The sequence below is a fragment of the Orcinus orca genome, chromosome 3, assembly GCF_937001465.1.
Source record: "Orcinus orca chromosome 3, mOrcOrc1.1, whole genome shotgun sequence".
Lineage (NCBI taxonomy): Eukaryota > Metazoa > Chordata > Mammalia > Artiodactyla > Delphinidae > Orcinus > Orcinus orca.
In genome coordinates this window covers 7,144,657-7,158,528 of record NC_064561.1, presented here as the reverse complement: position 1 = coordinate 7,158,528, position 13,872 = coordinate 7,144,657, and the positions used below count along the sequence as shown (strand labels likewise).

Genomic DNA, 13,872 nt, shown 5'->3' with positions numbered 1-13,872 from the left:
AAGGGTCACCTTGTTTGTTTTGCTTTTCAAGTTGCATACCTCTCGCCCTCCCTAGGAGGAGAGCAGTGGAGTGGCTTTGTCTGTGTCACCATCCATAGTGTCCCAGGACCGCTCAATAAATATTCACTCACTGAATGAACCATCATCACCATAATGAAAACGGCTTACATATATCCAGTCTAGTACACAGTAGGTGCTCAATAAATGTTGGTTGAGTGAATAAGATAATAATTATAGTCATATTAATGATGACCATTTATCTTTTCAACATTCTATCAACATCCTAATGTCACATAGTAGGACCTTATAAATACGTTGGGAATGAATAAGAGTAACATCAGGGGAGGGATGGTGGTCCAGTGGTTAGGACTCCACGCTGTCACTGCTGAGGGCCCGGATTCGATCCCTGGTCAGGGAACTAAGATGATCCCACAAGCCGTGTGGCACAGCCAAAAAAAAACAAAAAAAAAGAGTTAACATTAGGGGATAAAGATGTGGTACATATATGCAATGGAATACCACTCAGCTATAAAAAAAGAATGAAATAATGCCATTTGCAGCAACATGGATGAATCTAGAGATTATCATACTAAGTGAAGTAAGTCAGACAAAGACAAATATCATATGATATCACATGTGGTATCTAAAATATGACACAAATGAATTTATCTACAAAACAGAGACAGACACATAGAACAGACTTGTGGTTGCAAGGGGAAGGGGGGTGGGAGAGGGATGGATTGGGAGTTTGGGATTAGCAGAAGCAAACTATTATATATAGTATGGATAAACAACAAGGTCCCGGCCTTCCCTGGTGGTGCAGTGGTTAAGAATCTGCCTGCCAATGCCGGGGACGTGGGTTCGAGCCCTGGCCCAGGAAGATCCCACATGCCGCGAAGCAACTAAGCCCATGTGCCACAACTACTGAGGCTGCGCTCTAGAACCCGTAAGCCACAACTACTGAAGCCTGCATGCCTAGAGCCCGAGCTCCACAACAAGAGAAGCCACCGCAATGAGAAGACCGCGCACCACAACGAAGAGTAGCCCTGGCTCACTGCAACTAGAGAAAGCCTGCGCCCAGCAACAAAGACCCAATGCAGCCAAAAATATAATTAGTTAATTAAAGAAAACCAAGGTCATACTGTATAGCACAGGGAACTATGTTCAATATCTTGTGATAAACCCATAATGGAAAAGAATATGAAAAAGAATGTATATATATATATGTATAAATGAATCACTTTGCTGTACAGCAGAAATTAACACAACATTGTAAATCAACTATACTTCAATAAAATAAATTTTATTTTATTTATGTATTTATTTATTTTTGGTCACGCCCTGTGACTTGTGGGATCTTAGTTCCCTGACTAAGGATCGAACCCACACCCTCGGCAGTGAAAGTATGGAGTCTTAACCACTGGACTTCCAGGGAATTCCCTAATAAAATAAATTTTTAAAAAAAAAAGAGTAACAGGGGCTTCCCTGGTGGCGCGGTGGTTGGGAGTCCGCCTGCCGGTGCGGGGGACACGGGTTCGTGCCCCGGTCCGGGAGGATCCCGCATGCCGTGGGGCGGCTGGGCCCGTGGGCCATGGCCGCTGGGCCTGCGTGTCTGGAGCCTGTGCTCTGCAACGGGAGAGGCCACAGCGGTGACAGGCCCGCGTACCGCAAAAAAAAAAAAAAAAAAAAAAAAAAGAGTAACATTAGAGTGTCGGTCAACAGATGAATGGATAAAGAAGATGTAGTATATATACACAATGGAATACTACTCAGCTGTAAAAAAGAACAAAACTTTGCCATTTGCAGCAACATGGGTGGACTTGGAGGGCATGATGCTAAGTGAAATAAGTCAGACAGAGAAGGACAAACACTGTGTGATGTCACTTATATGCGGAATCTAAAAATTACGACAAACCAGTGAATACAACAAAAAAAAACCAGACTTACAGATATAGAGGATAAACTAATTGTTACCAGTGGCAGGGGGAGGGGCAATATAGGGATGGGGGGTGAGGCACAAACTATTAGGTGTGAGATAGGCTACAGCATGTATTGTACAACACGGGGAGTATAGCCAATATTTTGTAACAATTGCCAATGGAGTGTGACCTTTAAAAACGGTATAAAAATTTTTTTAATTAAAAAAATTGAAAGAGTAACATTAGGAATAACAATAAAAGCAGCTACTTGGGGAATTCCCTGGCGGTCCAGTGATTAAGGCTCTGCGCTTCAAGAGTAGCCCCCGCTCACCACAACTAGAGAAAGCCCGCGCGCAGCAACAAAGACCCAACGCAGCCAAAAATAAATAAAAATAAAATAAATTAAAAAAAAAAAAAAAAAGACTCTGAGCTTCCACGGCAGGGGCCACTTGTTTGATCCCTGGTCGGGGAAGTAAGATCCCACATGGCTGTGACCAAAAAAAAAAAAAAAAAGGCAGTTACATTTGTCCTGCTAAGAGTGTAACTCATAGTTCCTGTCACTGAGTGAAAGAATAAATTATTTAGTAAATATTTATGGTAATAATTAATTAATTAGACACATATTGAGCACCCAGCACTGGGCCCTGGGGACACAGACATGAAAAGGACAAAGTCCCTGCTCTATTCGGGTGCACATGCAGTGGGAGTGACAGAAGAAACAAGATGAGTGGATGCGGACTTCCCTGGTGGCACAATGGTCAAGAATCCGCCTGCCAGTGCAGGGGACATGGGTTCGAGCCCTGGTCCAGGAAGATCCCACATGGCGCGGAGCAACTAAGCCCGTGCGCCACAACTACTGAGCCTGCACTCGAGAGCCCGCGTGCCACAACTACTGAAGCCCACGCGCCTAGAGCCCATGCTCCGCAACAAGAGAAGCCACCGCAACGAGAAGCCCGTGCACCGCACTGAAGAGTAGCCCCTGCTCGCCGCAACTAGAGAAAGCTTGCGCACAGCAACGAACGAAGACTCAACGCAGCCAAAACAATAAAATAAAATTAAAAATTAATCAGTTAATTAAAAAAAAGATGAGTGGAGGGGTGGGTGGATGGATGAATGGTTGATTGGTTGGATGGATAGATGAATAGATGGATGGATGAATGGATGGGTGGATGGTTGGTTGGATGCATAGTTGGTTGGTCTGGGGTCCCCACCCATCAGCCCTCCAGGGCGCAAAGGGAAAGTGAGGCGGGGCAGCTGTCCCATCCGAAGCTCCGCCCCTCCCCGCCCCCGCAGCGTCTTCTCGTCGGCAGACGGCGCCGCTCACCTGGTGGCCTCCCCTTTAAGACGCGCTCACCTGGGTGCTCACCTGCGCGCGGGCGCTTCCGCAGGAAGAAGGAAGCGGCGCCACCGTCGTCTCCCGGCCCTCCCTCCCCACCAGCCAGGTCCGCCGGCCGCCACCATGTCCGCCTCGGCTGTCTTCATCCTCGATGTCAAGGGCAAGGTGAGTCTGGGCGCAGGAAGTGGGGAACGGACAGGTGAGGCTGCACCCTCCCGGACCCCGAGACGGCCCCTCCTTGCAGGCAGCGAGGCCCCGGAAAGCTCTGGGGGCGTGGGGACACCCCTCCCCCAATCCCTGGGAGTCCCGCGTCGAATCCCACCTCCACTGTTCACTAGCCGCGTGTCTGAGGCAAGGGGCTTCTCCTCTCTGAGCCTCAGTCTCCCTGTCCGTACAAATGGGAATAACAGAAGTCCCCACCCAAGAAGAACGAATACAACCTTATGCGTGTATACCACCTAGCACAGTAGCCCTGCTGCAAACATTAGGCGTTCAGTCAATTGAAATGATTATTTCTGTCGCCATCATCATCCACAGTGCTAATATTTGGGAAAGACAGCAGGGGCCGGAGAGCCTAATTCCCCTTTGGGGCTGTCTTGTCCCTTTCTGGTGCCCCCTCCCATTCGTCTTGTCATTCGGTAGCAATAATAACAGTGGCGGTGAAAATAATATTTCTGATAATAATCATAGTGGGAGCTAAGGTGTGTGAGGACCTGCGGGTGCCCTCTCTGTTCTAAACACTGGACTAAACAACCTCACCAAGTAGGTATTATTATTGCTGCTTGCCAGGCAGAGCTATATGAACTATGAGAGATGTATGAGAGATATATGGATATAATTGTTTCTTTTCTTTTTTTCTCTCTTTCTTTCCTTTCATCGTCACTACCTCACCGATTTGGTGCATATGGATGGAGCCTGGCTTGAGAGCAGGAATTCTGGAGCCGGGGCATCTTCGTTCAATTCCCAGCTTCCTCACTGACTATGGGCGTGGTTCATACCTCAGTTTCCCCATCTGTAAAATGGAGATGGTGATACCACGTACCTCACAGGGTTGTGGTGACAACAGAATAAATTAGCAAACAACCAGGCTTTAGCAGATGTCAGTGAGGGCTCTAGACGCTCTAGCTGTCATTATCACGTGCCCATTTTGCAGAGGAGGAAACTGAGATGCAGAGAGGCAGAGCCTTGCCCACGCCCCCTCAGCCAGCAAGTAGGGTCAGAGCTCGGCACTCTGATGCCCCCGGGCGGACAGTCCCTGGATCCCAGCAGTGACCAGACCTTCTCTGCCCACCCTTAGCCCTTGATCAGCCGCAACTACAAGGGCGATGTGGCCATGAGTGAGATTGAGCACTTCATGCCTCTGCTCATGCAGCGGGAGGAGGAGGGCGCTCTGGCCCCACTGATGAGCCACGGCCGGGTCCACTTCCTGTGGATCAAATACAGCAACCTCTACTGTATCCGGGGCCACGGGAGGATCCCTGGGGGCCCGGAGTGGTGGGCAGCTCAGGCCCAGAGGTGGTGGGCTGGGACAAGAGGTGCACAATACAGCAGTGGCTCAGGCTGGAGGGTGAGGGTTCAGGGTCTGTGCTCCATTGGAACCCTCCAAAACGGCACATTTTCCTTAACCTCGCCGCCCGCAGTGGTGGCCACCACACTGAAGAACGCCAACGCCTCCCTCGTGTACTCGTTCCTCTACAAGACAGTGGAGGTAGGTCCTGGCCTTCCATTGGCCGGCTGGTCTGTCTGTCTACCTGTCTAGCCCACCTCTTTCGGAATCCATCTCTCCTAGGAAGATTTCCCTGGGGGTGTCACCAACAAAGCCCCATCGCTCTGTGTTCTCATTAGCTGCTGTGGGATCATCTCTCCCTATAGGGTAGGAACCAAGGAGGTCTCCGGTGCTCAAAACTGAACCAGAGGGAACTGGGTTCCAGACCCAGCTCCCCCACTTCCTGGCTGTGTGACCTTGAACAAGTCACTTCTCTCTGTGCCTCTCAACTGGGTTTAGTCCTGCCGCAGGGTTGTTGTACAAATTAATCAAATTTGTACCTCTAAAGTACCTAAAACAGTGCTCAGTATACAGTAAGTGCTCAATAAAGGGTTGGTATTATTGTTAGCATTACCACTAATGTTGTATCATACTATCATATGGTAATTTATTGAGCCCTTACTATATGCCATCCTCAATGACTGAGAAAGTGCTCAGTAAATACTTTTTTTTTTCCTTTGGCCGCCGTGTGGCTTATGGGATCTTAGTTCCCGACCAGGGATCGAACCCACACCCTCGGCAGTGAAAGCACAGAGTCCTGGACTTCCCTGGCCATCCAGTGGTTAAGACTCCGTGCTTCCACTGCAGGGCACACGGGTTCGATCCCTGGTCAGGGACCTAAGATCCTGCATACCACACGGTGCAGCCAAAAAAGATTCCTAGTAAATATACTATACTTCGACAAACAAGAGATCTGTATTGATTTGTCTCCTCTCTGCCAGGCAGAGATGGGGACACAGCTGTGCATAAGACAGGCGCTGTCCCTGCCTATGCTGAGGAGTTAAAGGGCAAGAAGGAGGGACTTCCCTAGTGGCGCAGTGGTTAAGAATCTGCCTGCCAATGCAGGGGACACAGGTTCGAGCCCTGGTCCGGGAATATCCCACATGCCACAGAGCAACTAAGGCTGTGCGCCACAACTACTGAAGCCCTCACGTTCTAGGGCCTATGCTCCGCAACAAGAGAAGCCACTGCAAAGAGAAGCCCGCGCACCACAACAAAGAATAGCCCCCGCTCCTACTCGCCGCAACTGGAGAAAGCCCATGTGCAGCAACAAAGACCCCCCAAAATAAATAAATAAATATGTATATAAAAAAATAAAGGGCAAGAAGGAGATTCAAAGGGACATTGTGATAACCAGTCACGGGGGTGCTAGTCTCACCCTGATACTCACAGGGGTCAAGGGATAGTGGTGGCTTCACTGAGGAGCTGAGGCCTGTCACAAGGAGGCTGCTGTGAGGAGAGTGTCCTAAGCAGTGGGCATAGCATGTGCAAAGGCCCTGAGATGGGAACAGAAAAAAGGCCAGAGAGGCTGGAGCAGGATGAAGGATGAGGTTTCCAATGCTGGGTGACTGACAGGTTCTCTGCTGTGGTGATACCTATTAATCCCAGGGACTCCCATCTTGGGGTCCCCCAAGTCCCAAGGGCCCCTGGATAGAATTCAGGGAGTCCATAAACTGAGACGTATTTCTGTGTAACAGTTTTCCTTTGCCATCTTGCGTTTCTTTTTGTTTTTTTTGTTTTTTGCTGTGCGTTGCATCTTGGCTTGTGAGATCTTAGTTCCCTAACCAGGGATGAAACCTGGGCCCTTGGCAGTGAAAGTGCAGAGTCCTAACCACTGGACCACCAGGGAATTCCCATCTTGTGTATTTTATTTCATGCATTTACAAACCTTGTTCTGAGGTGGGTCCATTCCAGGAGGGCAGAGACCCTGTTGGCTTTGTTCACCATTAATATACCGACAGTGGTATATAGTAGGCACTCAATAGTTGCTTGTCGGGTGGCTACTCAGCCCACAGCTACACCAGCCACACCTCTGTGGATGTCGGTCTCCCTGCACCCGCAGGTATTCTCTGAATACTTCAAGGAGCTGGAGGAGGAAAGCATTCGAGACAACTTTGTCATCGTCTACGAGCTGCTGGATGAGCTCATGGACTTCGGCTTCCCACAGACCACGGACAGCAAAATCCTGCAGGAGTGAGTGGGCCCTGGGTCAACCACAGTGTGGGCCATGGGTAGAAGAAAGTTGGGGAGGGCTGGGGAAGTGTCCCTGGGCCTACCTGCTCATCTCCCTGCCCTGCCAGATACATCACGCAGCAGGGCAACAAGCTGGAGACGGGCAAGTCGCGAGTGCCACCCACTGTCACCAATGCTGTGTCCTGGCGCTCGGAGGGCATCAAATACAAGAAGAACGAAGTCTTCATCGATGTCATAGAGTCCGTCAACCTGCTGGTGAGCCCCCATACCTCTGCCCCACCCCTGCCATGGCCTTAGGGCAGGAGAGTGGGCCCTATGCCTGTTGACACCCCCCCACCCCCGCCCCGTGTGTCCATCCTCAGGTCAACGCCAACGGCAGTGTCCTGCTGAGTGAGATCGTGGGCACCATCAAGCTCAAGGTGTTTCTGTCAGGAATGCCGGAGCTGAGGCTGGGCCTCAATGACCGCGTGCTCTTCGAGCTCACTGGCCGTAAGTTTCTGGAAGGGGGCGCAAGCGGGAGCCTGAGACTTCGTCCCATCAGGGGTGGGTGGTACCGAGAGACTTGCAATCAGTTCTGAAATAGCACTCGCTCGCCCTCTTCTGGTTGTAACCAGTACTGCAGCTGCTGGTTCCTTGGGCAAACAACTGCTTCATTATTGAGTGCCAGGCGCAAGGAGACCGCAATGAAGAAAAAAATCCCTGCCCTCATGGGTCTGACATTCTAGCGGGAGTAGGGGACAGAACAGCATCATATTTAACAACCTGGCAGCAAGAGCCTGATTCCCGGAGTTCAGATCCTAGCTCCGCTCCTGGCCAGCTGGGTGACCCTGGGCAAGTTACTCATCCACTCCGGGCTTCAGTTTCCTCATCTGTTAAATGGGGGTGATCGTAGCGGTAGAAAGGGAAGACAAGGATAGGGACCATGCCCCGGGCTCCAGGGTCGCCCCAGGCTTCAGGATCACGCTGCTAACTCGGCTCCGAGTTTCAGGGAGTAAGAACAAGTCCGTGGAACTGGAGGATGTGAAATTCCACCAGTGTGTGCGTCTGTCTCGCTTCGACAACGACCGTACCATCTCCTTCATTCCGCCCGACGGTGACTTCGAGCTCATGTCCTACCGCCTCAGCACCCAGGTAAGGCAGGGTCAAGCCCCTGGCAAGGGGTAAGAGTTGACCCCAGAGCCTCGGAGAACTCCCTCTTCCTCTGTGTGTAGGTCAAGCCGCTGATCTGGATTGAATCTGTCATTGAGAAATTCTCCCACAGCCGCGTGGAGATCATGGTCAAGGTGGGCCCTGGGGAATAATTACGATGCTGGATCCGCCCCTTCATACCCGCCCCCCCTCCCCCATCAGTGTAACCTCATCTCCTACCTCCCTCCCTGCCCCTCACTTCCTTCCAGCCACATGAGTCTTCTGGCTGGTTCTCAAACATGCCAGGCATGGTCCCCGGCTGTCCCCTGGATCATTCTGCCCCCAGCCACCCATATATACACATAGCTTGCTCCTTCACCTCCTTCAGTTCTTTGCTTAAATGTCACCTCCTCAGAGAAGCCCTCCCTGATTTTCCCACCTCCCTTCTTTGCTGTAGTTTTTCCCTTATTACTTACCACCATCTGACACATGATCTGTTTTACTTATTTACTTTCATACACGTAGATAAACCATATAGTGTATTTATATGGTTTAAAGATTAATAATAAACCACACAGCTTATCTGAACGTGCCTGGCTCCACCAGCTCTTCTGAACCCCCACCTGCCCCTCTCCCAATTACTGCTCCCCTTTTGCCTGCAGGTAATCACAATTTTGAATTTCCTGTAAATAATTTCTTTGCTTTCCTTTATAGTTTTGCCACCTGCATTTATAACCACAAATATTTCATTCTTCTGGTTTCTGACCTTTATATCCATGGACTGGAGCTGTATGACTTTCTGTATAATTTGCTTTGTTCAGGTAACGTGGATTTTTAAGAGGAATCCCAGCAGCCAGAGCTTAGTGCATCCATTTCTGTGGCTGTAGAATATTCCACCGTGAGAATCTTCCGTCCCATCTCTTGCATGGGTTGTTTTCAGTTCCTGGCTACTCTGGTTCACCTTACCATGAATACCCCTGTGCTTGTCTGCTGGTGCCCCAAGCAAGAGCTTCTCCAGAGCATATAGTTAGCCCCATTTACAGATGGGGAAACTGAGGCCCAGAAGAATTAAGATGTCATTCATCTAGGAAGGGAGGGGGCAGGTTGAACTTGGGTCTGCTTGGCTCAAGAGTCTGTGTTCTCCGATTTAACTTTGTTCCCCAGTCTTAGTCTTCGGGGAGCTGGGTTGTGGAGTGGATGGTCACGGGGCGGGGGTGTTGACATCCCCAGTGTCCCCATCTCTACGGGCAGGGAAAGTGGAAAGGGCCTTAAAGCTGGTGCCTTCCAGAAAGAACACCCCCTGCATTGTTTTACCTCCAGGTCCTCTGCCCCCAATCCCACCTCTCATATATTCCCCACCACCACCAAATTCATAAATAAGAGCAGTCATCATAATGCTAGCTACTGCACATGGACACTTAGAGTCCTTGTGTTAAAAGCCAGATCTTAAAAAAGATCTGGCTATAATGTTGTAACTTATCTGTAAGGAGAACATGTGAGGATTGAGAACACAGGCTTGGGTCAAATCCCTGCTGTGCCGGTTATCAACTGCGTGACTCGGGCAAAATGCTCTTTCTCTCTGGGCCTCAGTCTCCTCATCTGTAAAATGGACCTTAGGAATGGCTCCTACTTTAGAGAATTAGTGAGAGGGCTAACTGCTTGGCACAGGGCCCAGCACATGGTAGGGGGTCAGTAAATTTCAGCTTTCAAATGAAAACTCTGTGACGGGCTGAGGACCCTTCAGGCTTTGCAGTCAGAATCTTCGGCTGTGAGTCTTGGCCAGGAGCCTTTACTTTCTTGTCTGTGAAGTGGGCTGAGAGCAGAGCCTGCCTTAGAGGCTGCTCAAATGAGGGATCTTTTGAACCAGACAACGGTGTATGACACTTTCCAAACGGAAGGCACCAAAAGCAGGGCCTCTGGGGGACCTCCCTGGCAGTCCAGTGGTTAAGACTTTGCGCTTCCACTGCAGGGAGCGTGGGTTCCATCCCTGGTCGGGGAACTAAGATCTTGCATGCTCTGCATACAGCCAAAAAACAAAACAAAAAAACAAAATCAGGACTTCTGGAGTCTCTCCTGGGTGTGGACCCCGGCTCTGCCACTTGTTGGCTGTGTGTCTCCAGGCAAATGCTTTAACTTCTCTGTGCCTGTTTCCTCATCTGGAAAATAGGCTGGATTATGGTCCCCACTTCAGGGCTCTTGATGAGCTGGCACATGAAAAGGCCTTGGTGAAAATTTGCCTGAGTGAACTCCTCATGCCCCATGTTCTCTCCACTGACAGGCTAAGGGGCAGTTTAAGAAGCAGTCGGTGGCCAACAGCGTGGAGATATCTGTGCCGGTACCCAGCGATGCCGACTCCCCACGCTTCAAGACCAGCGTGGGCAGTGCCAAGTACATGCCAGAGAAGAACGTCGTTATATGGAGTATCAAGTCTTTCCCGGTGAGCACCGGGGATGGGTGGGGGATCTGGGGGACCTACCCCTGCTTCTTGAGAGCAAGGCAGAGAATAAATCAGAGAGCCACCTACGTGTGCACACGGCTATCCTTCGGGGATGATAAAGCTGGAATCCAGACCAGCATAATAGTTAAATTCTCCCAATCCCAGACAGCCTTGGGAATCCCACTTCCTCTCATGGAGCCTCAGTTTGCCCATCTGTAAAATAGGCAATATCATGTTACCCACATCCTTGGGCTGCTGGAGGGAGGATTGGTCTGTCCCTGGGATATTGGTGGGGCTGTTCATCAGGGCCTGGAAAATGGGAGGTGATCATTAGAAGGTCCCCAACCAGAAGCTTTGGCTGTGAGTCTTGGCCAGGAGCCTTTACTTTCTGGTCTGTAAAACGGGCTGAGAGCAGAGCCTACACCTAGGGGCAGCCATGAGGATTGTCTGGGGTATAGAGGGGCCCCTCAGTGTGTCTGATACCTCCATGTGCCCTCAGGGGGGCAAGGAGTACCTGATGCGCGCCCACTTTGGCCTCCCCAGCGTGGAGAAGGAGGAGGTAGAGGGCCGGCCCCCCATTGGAGTCAAGTTTGAGATCCCCTATTTCACCGTCTCCGGGATCCAGGTGAGAGAAGTGGGCAGAGTGGCTCCTCTCCTTGACCTCAGTGGGTTCCTCAGTGCTCTCCCGTCTCTTAGCTTGGATCACCTCCATTCCCTGGCCTGGCTCATCTCTCCTTTGCAATCATCCTTGTCTTTTCCTGGAACAGTGTTGCCTTTTCTACTCTCAGCCTGGGTCCCCTCCCCCTCCCCCTCTTACTTTGCCCTGTGCCTAAACTGTGTTGTGTCTCTTCCCTTATACTGGGCCATCTTTCTCACTGTCCTGGACCACCTCTCCCCTAACCCCCACACACACTCTCCTTGCCACATCTTTGCCCTGAGCCATGTTACTTCATTTCTCCAAGTCTGTGCTTCCTTTTTTTTTTTTTTTTAATATTTATTTATTTATTTGGTTGCACTGGGTCTTAGTTGCGGCAGGCGGTCTCCTTAGTTGTGGCATGCGAACTCTTAGTTACAGCATGCATGTGGGATCAAGTCCCTTGACCAGAGATCGAACCCCGGGTCCCCTGCATTGGGAGCTCAGGCACCACTGTGCCACCACAGAAGTCCCCAAGCCTGTGCTTTCTTATTCCCCGAAGTTGTGTTATATATTTTCCCCTGGCCCCAGCCAGCTCTCTCCCCCTAGCATGGGCCACCTCCTTTCATCCCTTTTCAGGTCCGATACATGAAGATCATCGAGAAGAGTGGTTACCAGGCCCTGCCCTGGGTCCGCTATATCACCCAGAGTGGCGGTAAGGCAGCCCAGCTCCCTGGGATGACGGAGACAAGGAGATGAAAGGGGATGGTCTTGGGGCTTTAATACATCCTGTCTCAGAGGGCTCCAAAACTCAACAGGCCTGGCCCCAAGTCTACCCTGTCTTTGTCAGTGTGCCACCCTGGGCCTCGGTTTGCTTATCTTTAAAGTGGGGACAGTTGCCAGTTCCAGGTTAGTGGTGGTGGGGTTTGGATGAGGGGCTGAACACATAGCACCCCCATCTACTGCCTGGAAGCAGGCTTGTTGCTGTGGTTACAGTCCCCATGTTTGAGCCAGTCCGTGGCCTTGTTACATACCTGTAGGGTTGATCATGAGCGCTGGGGAAGGGGCCGGACTTGGGTGGGGGGCCTGTCCCTTTGTCTCCTTTCCCCAATTCTGAGATGATCCCCGCTCATTGTTTCCCTGCAGATTATCAACTTCGTACCAGCTAGAAGGGAGAAGAAGTGGGGGCTTGAACATGGGCCGTCCTCTCCCCGGGCCCCGACTGCGAACTCTAGAGAGAGAGAGGGAAGATGGGATGCGTGTGTGTGTGTGTGGGGGGGGGACGGCAGTCCCTGAATTAGCAGTTTCTTAAGGGCTGGCTGGCTCCCAGCCTTTTCCTTTACCCATAGGCTGGGAGGGATGGTCTCCCTGTCTCCAGGCTCCCGCCCCTCCCCTCTCCCATTTTATATGAAGAAATAGAAAAGGGACTTGAAGTCCCCCTCATGAGTGCCTTCTTGCAGTGACCTGCCTTAGGAGGTGTGGGGAGGCCCTCCTCCACAGCTGCTGAACCCAGAGACCCCGCGAGCCCAGAGACCCCGCTGGCCCATTCTGAGTTTTAGGATGGCATTAAAAATGAATCTAGCTGCTGTTATGTGTTTCTTGGCTGGCGGCTGGGGGGTGCCAGGGCTGTCCCCTGAAGTGCTGGGATAAGCGTGAGCAACACATATCCATTTCTCATCCCGGTTGCCACTCATCTGGGCCCTCGCCGTTGCCCCCACTTTGGTTCCCAGGGCTCTGGGCTTCCCTCCCCCACGACAGCCAGTTACCATCAGAGCCGCCAGAGGGCGCCCGTTAACTCCTAAATCAGATCATAGCTCCATTCTTTTTAAAAAGTAAAAGTCAAGCGCTCACAGCAGCCCACAGGCCTGATCAACATTACCCCTCCCCGTCCCCTACCTGCCCTCACCTCCTGCCCCCTCTCTCCCCCTCTCCCTCACTCTTCCTGGACTTACTAGGCGTGCTCCTACCTTAGCGCCTTTACATCTGCAGCGTCTTCACCTGGTATGCTTTCCCCCAGAGATCCACATGGCTCCTTCCCTCACCTTCAGGTCTCAAATCAAATGTCACCTCCTCAGGGTGGCCCTCTCTGACCTCTCTCTTTCAACGGCCTTCTTTTCCCAAGAGACTATTACTTATCCCGATTTGTCAGCTCCACAGTGTATACCATTCTGAAAATATGTAATTATTGTCTTCTCCAGCCCTAAACGGTAGGCGTCCTGCAGCAGGAGGCACCCAGCTTGCTCTCCACTTGGCCGCCTAGTACACAGTAGGTGCTCCGTAAATGTTTGAAGGTCTCTGTTAAGAGCCTCCGACCGCGACTCTCGCCTCCCAGGCTTACCCACGTGGCACCTGCAGCGTGAACTTTCTTCCACGCCCTTGCACTTGCCGTGCCCCGGCTGGCCCCATCTGAGCCGAATGTGATTCCTTCCTCATCCACCCCATTTCCACGTTTTATTTTCTTCACCGTGCTTAAGACTATCTAAAATTATTTAGTTGCTTGAATGTGCGCTCCCCAGCGCCGGGTTCCTGCACACAGAGAACGGTTCCTGCACACAGTGAATGAATCAAATAAAGCGCTCAGCACAGTAAGAGCTAATAAATACATATCGCACGGTAGAACTCCGAACAGGGCGGCCCCAGCCCTGCCTCCCTTTCCCTCGGAGGTGCCGAGGTCCCGGA

General features: G+C 51.2%; 1 protein-coding gene across 3 annotated transcripts; it reads left to right on the top strand.

Annotated features, from left to right (window-relative positions):
- The first annotated feature begins 3,263 nt into the window (after positions 1 to 3,263).
- On the top strand, positions 3,264 to 12,779 carry AP1M2 (adaptor related protein complex 1 subunit mu 2). 3 transcript variants are annotated; one of them, XR_004475492.2, is made up of 12 exons: positions 3,264 to 3,420; positions 4,553 to 4,709; positions 4,896 to 4,963; positions 6,864 to 6,994; positions 7,102 to 7,249; positions 7,357 to 7,483; positions 7,977 to 8,125; positions 8,206 to 8,277; positions 10,401 to 10,559; positions 11,103 to 11,184; positions 11,833 to 11,908; positions 12,340 to 12,779. XR_004475492.2 is itself a non-coding variant. In XM_004277364.3 (12 exons), the coding sequence occupies exons 1-12, from the start codon at positions 3,379 to 3,381 to the stop codon at positions 12,360 to 12,362; spliced, it is 1,272 nt and encodes a 423-aa protein (XP_004277412.1). In that variant the 5' UTR covers positions 3,265 to 3,378; the 3' UTR covers positions 12,363 to 12,779. The 3 variants fall into 3 exon arrangements, 2 of the variants coding, with proteins under 2 accessions (XP_004277412.1, XP_012391235.1); XM_004277364.3 differs by having other exon boundaries at positions 3,265 to 3,420; positions 7,983 to 8,125; positions 11,059 to 11,184; XM_012535781.3 differs by having other exon boundaries at positions 3,265 to 3,420; positions 11,059 to 11,184.
- Positions 12,780 to 13,872: the final 1,093 nt, after the last annotated feature.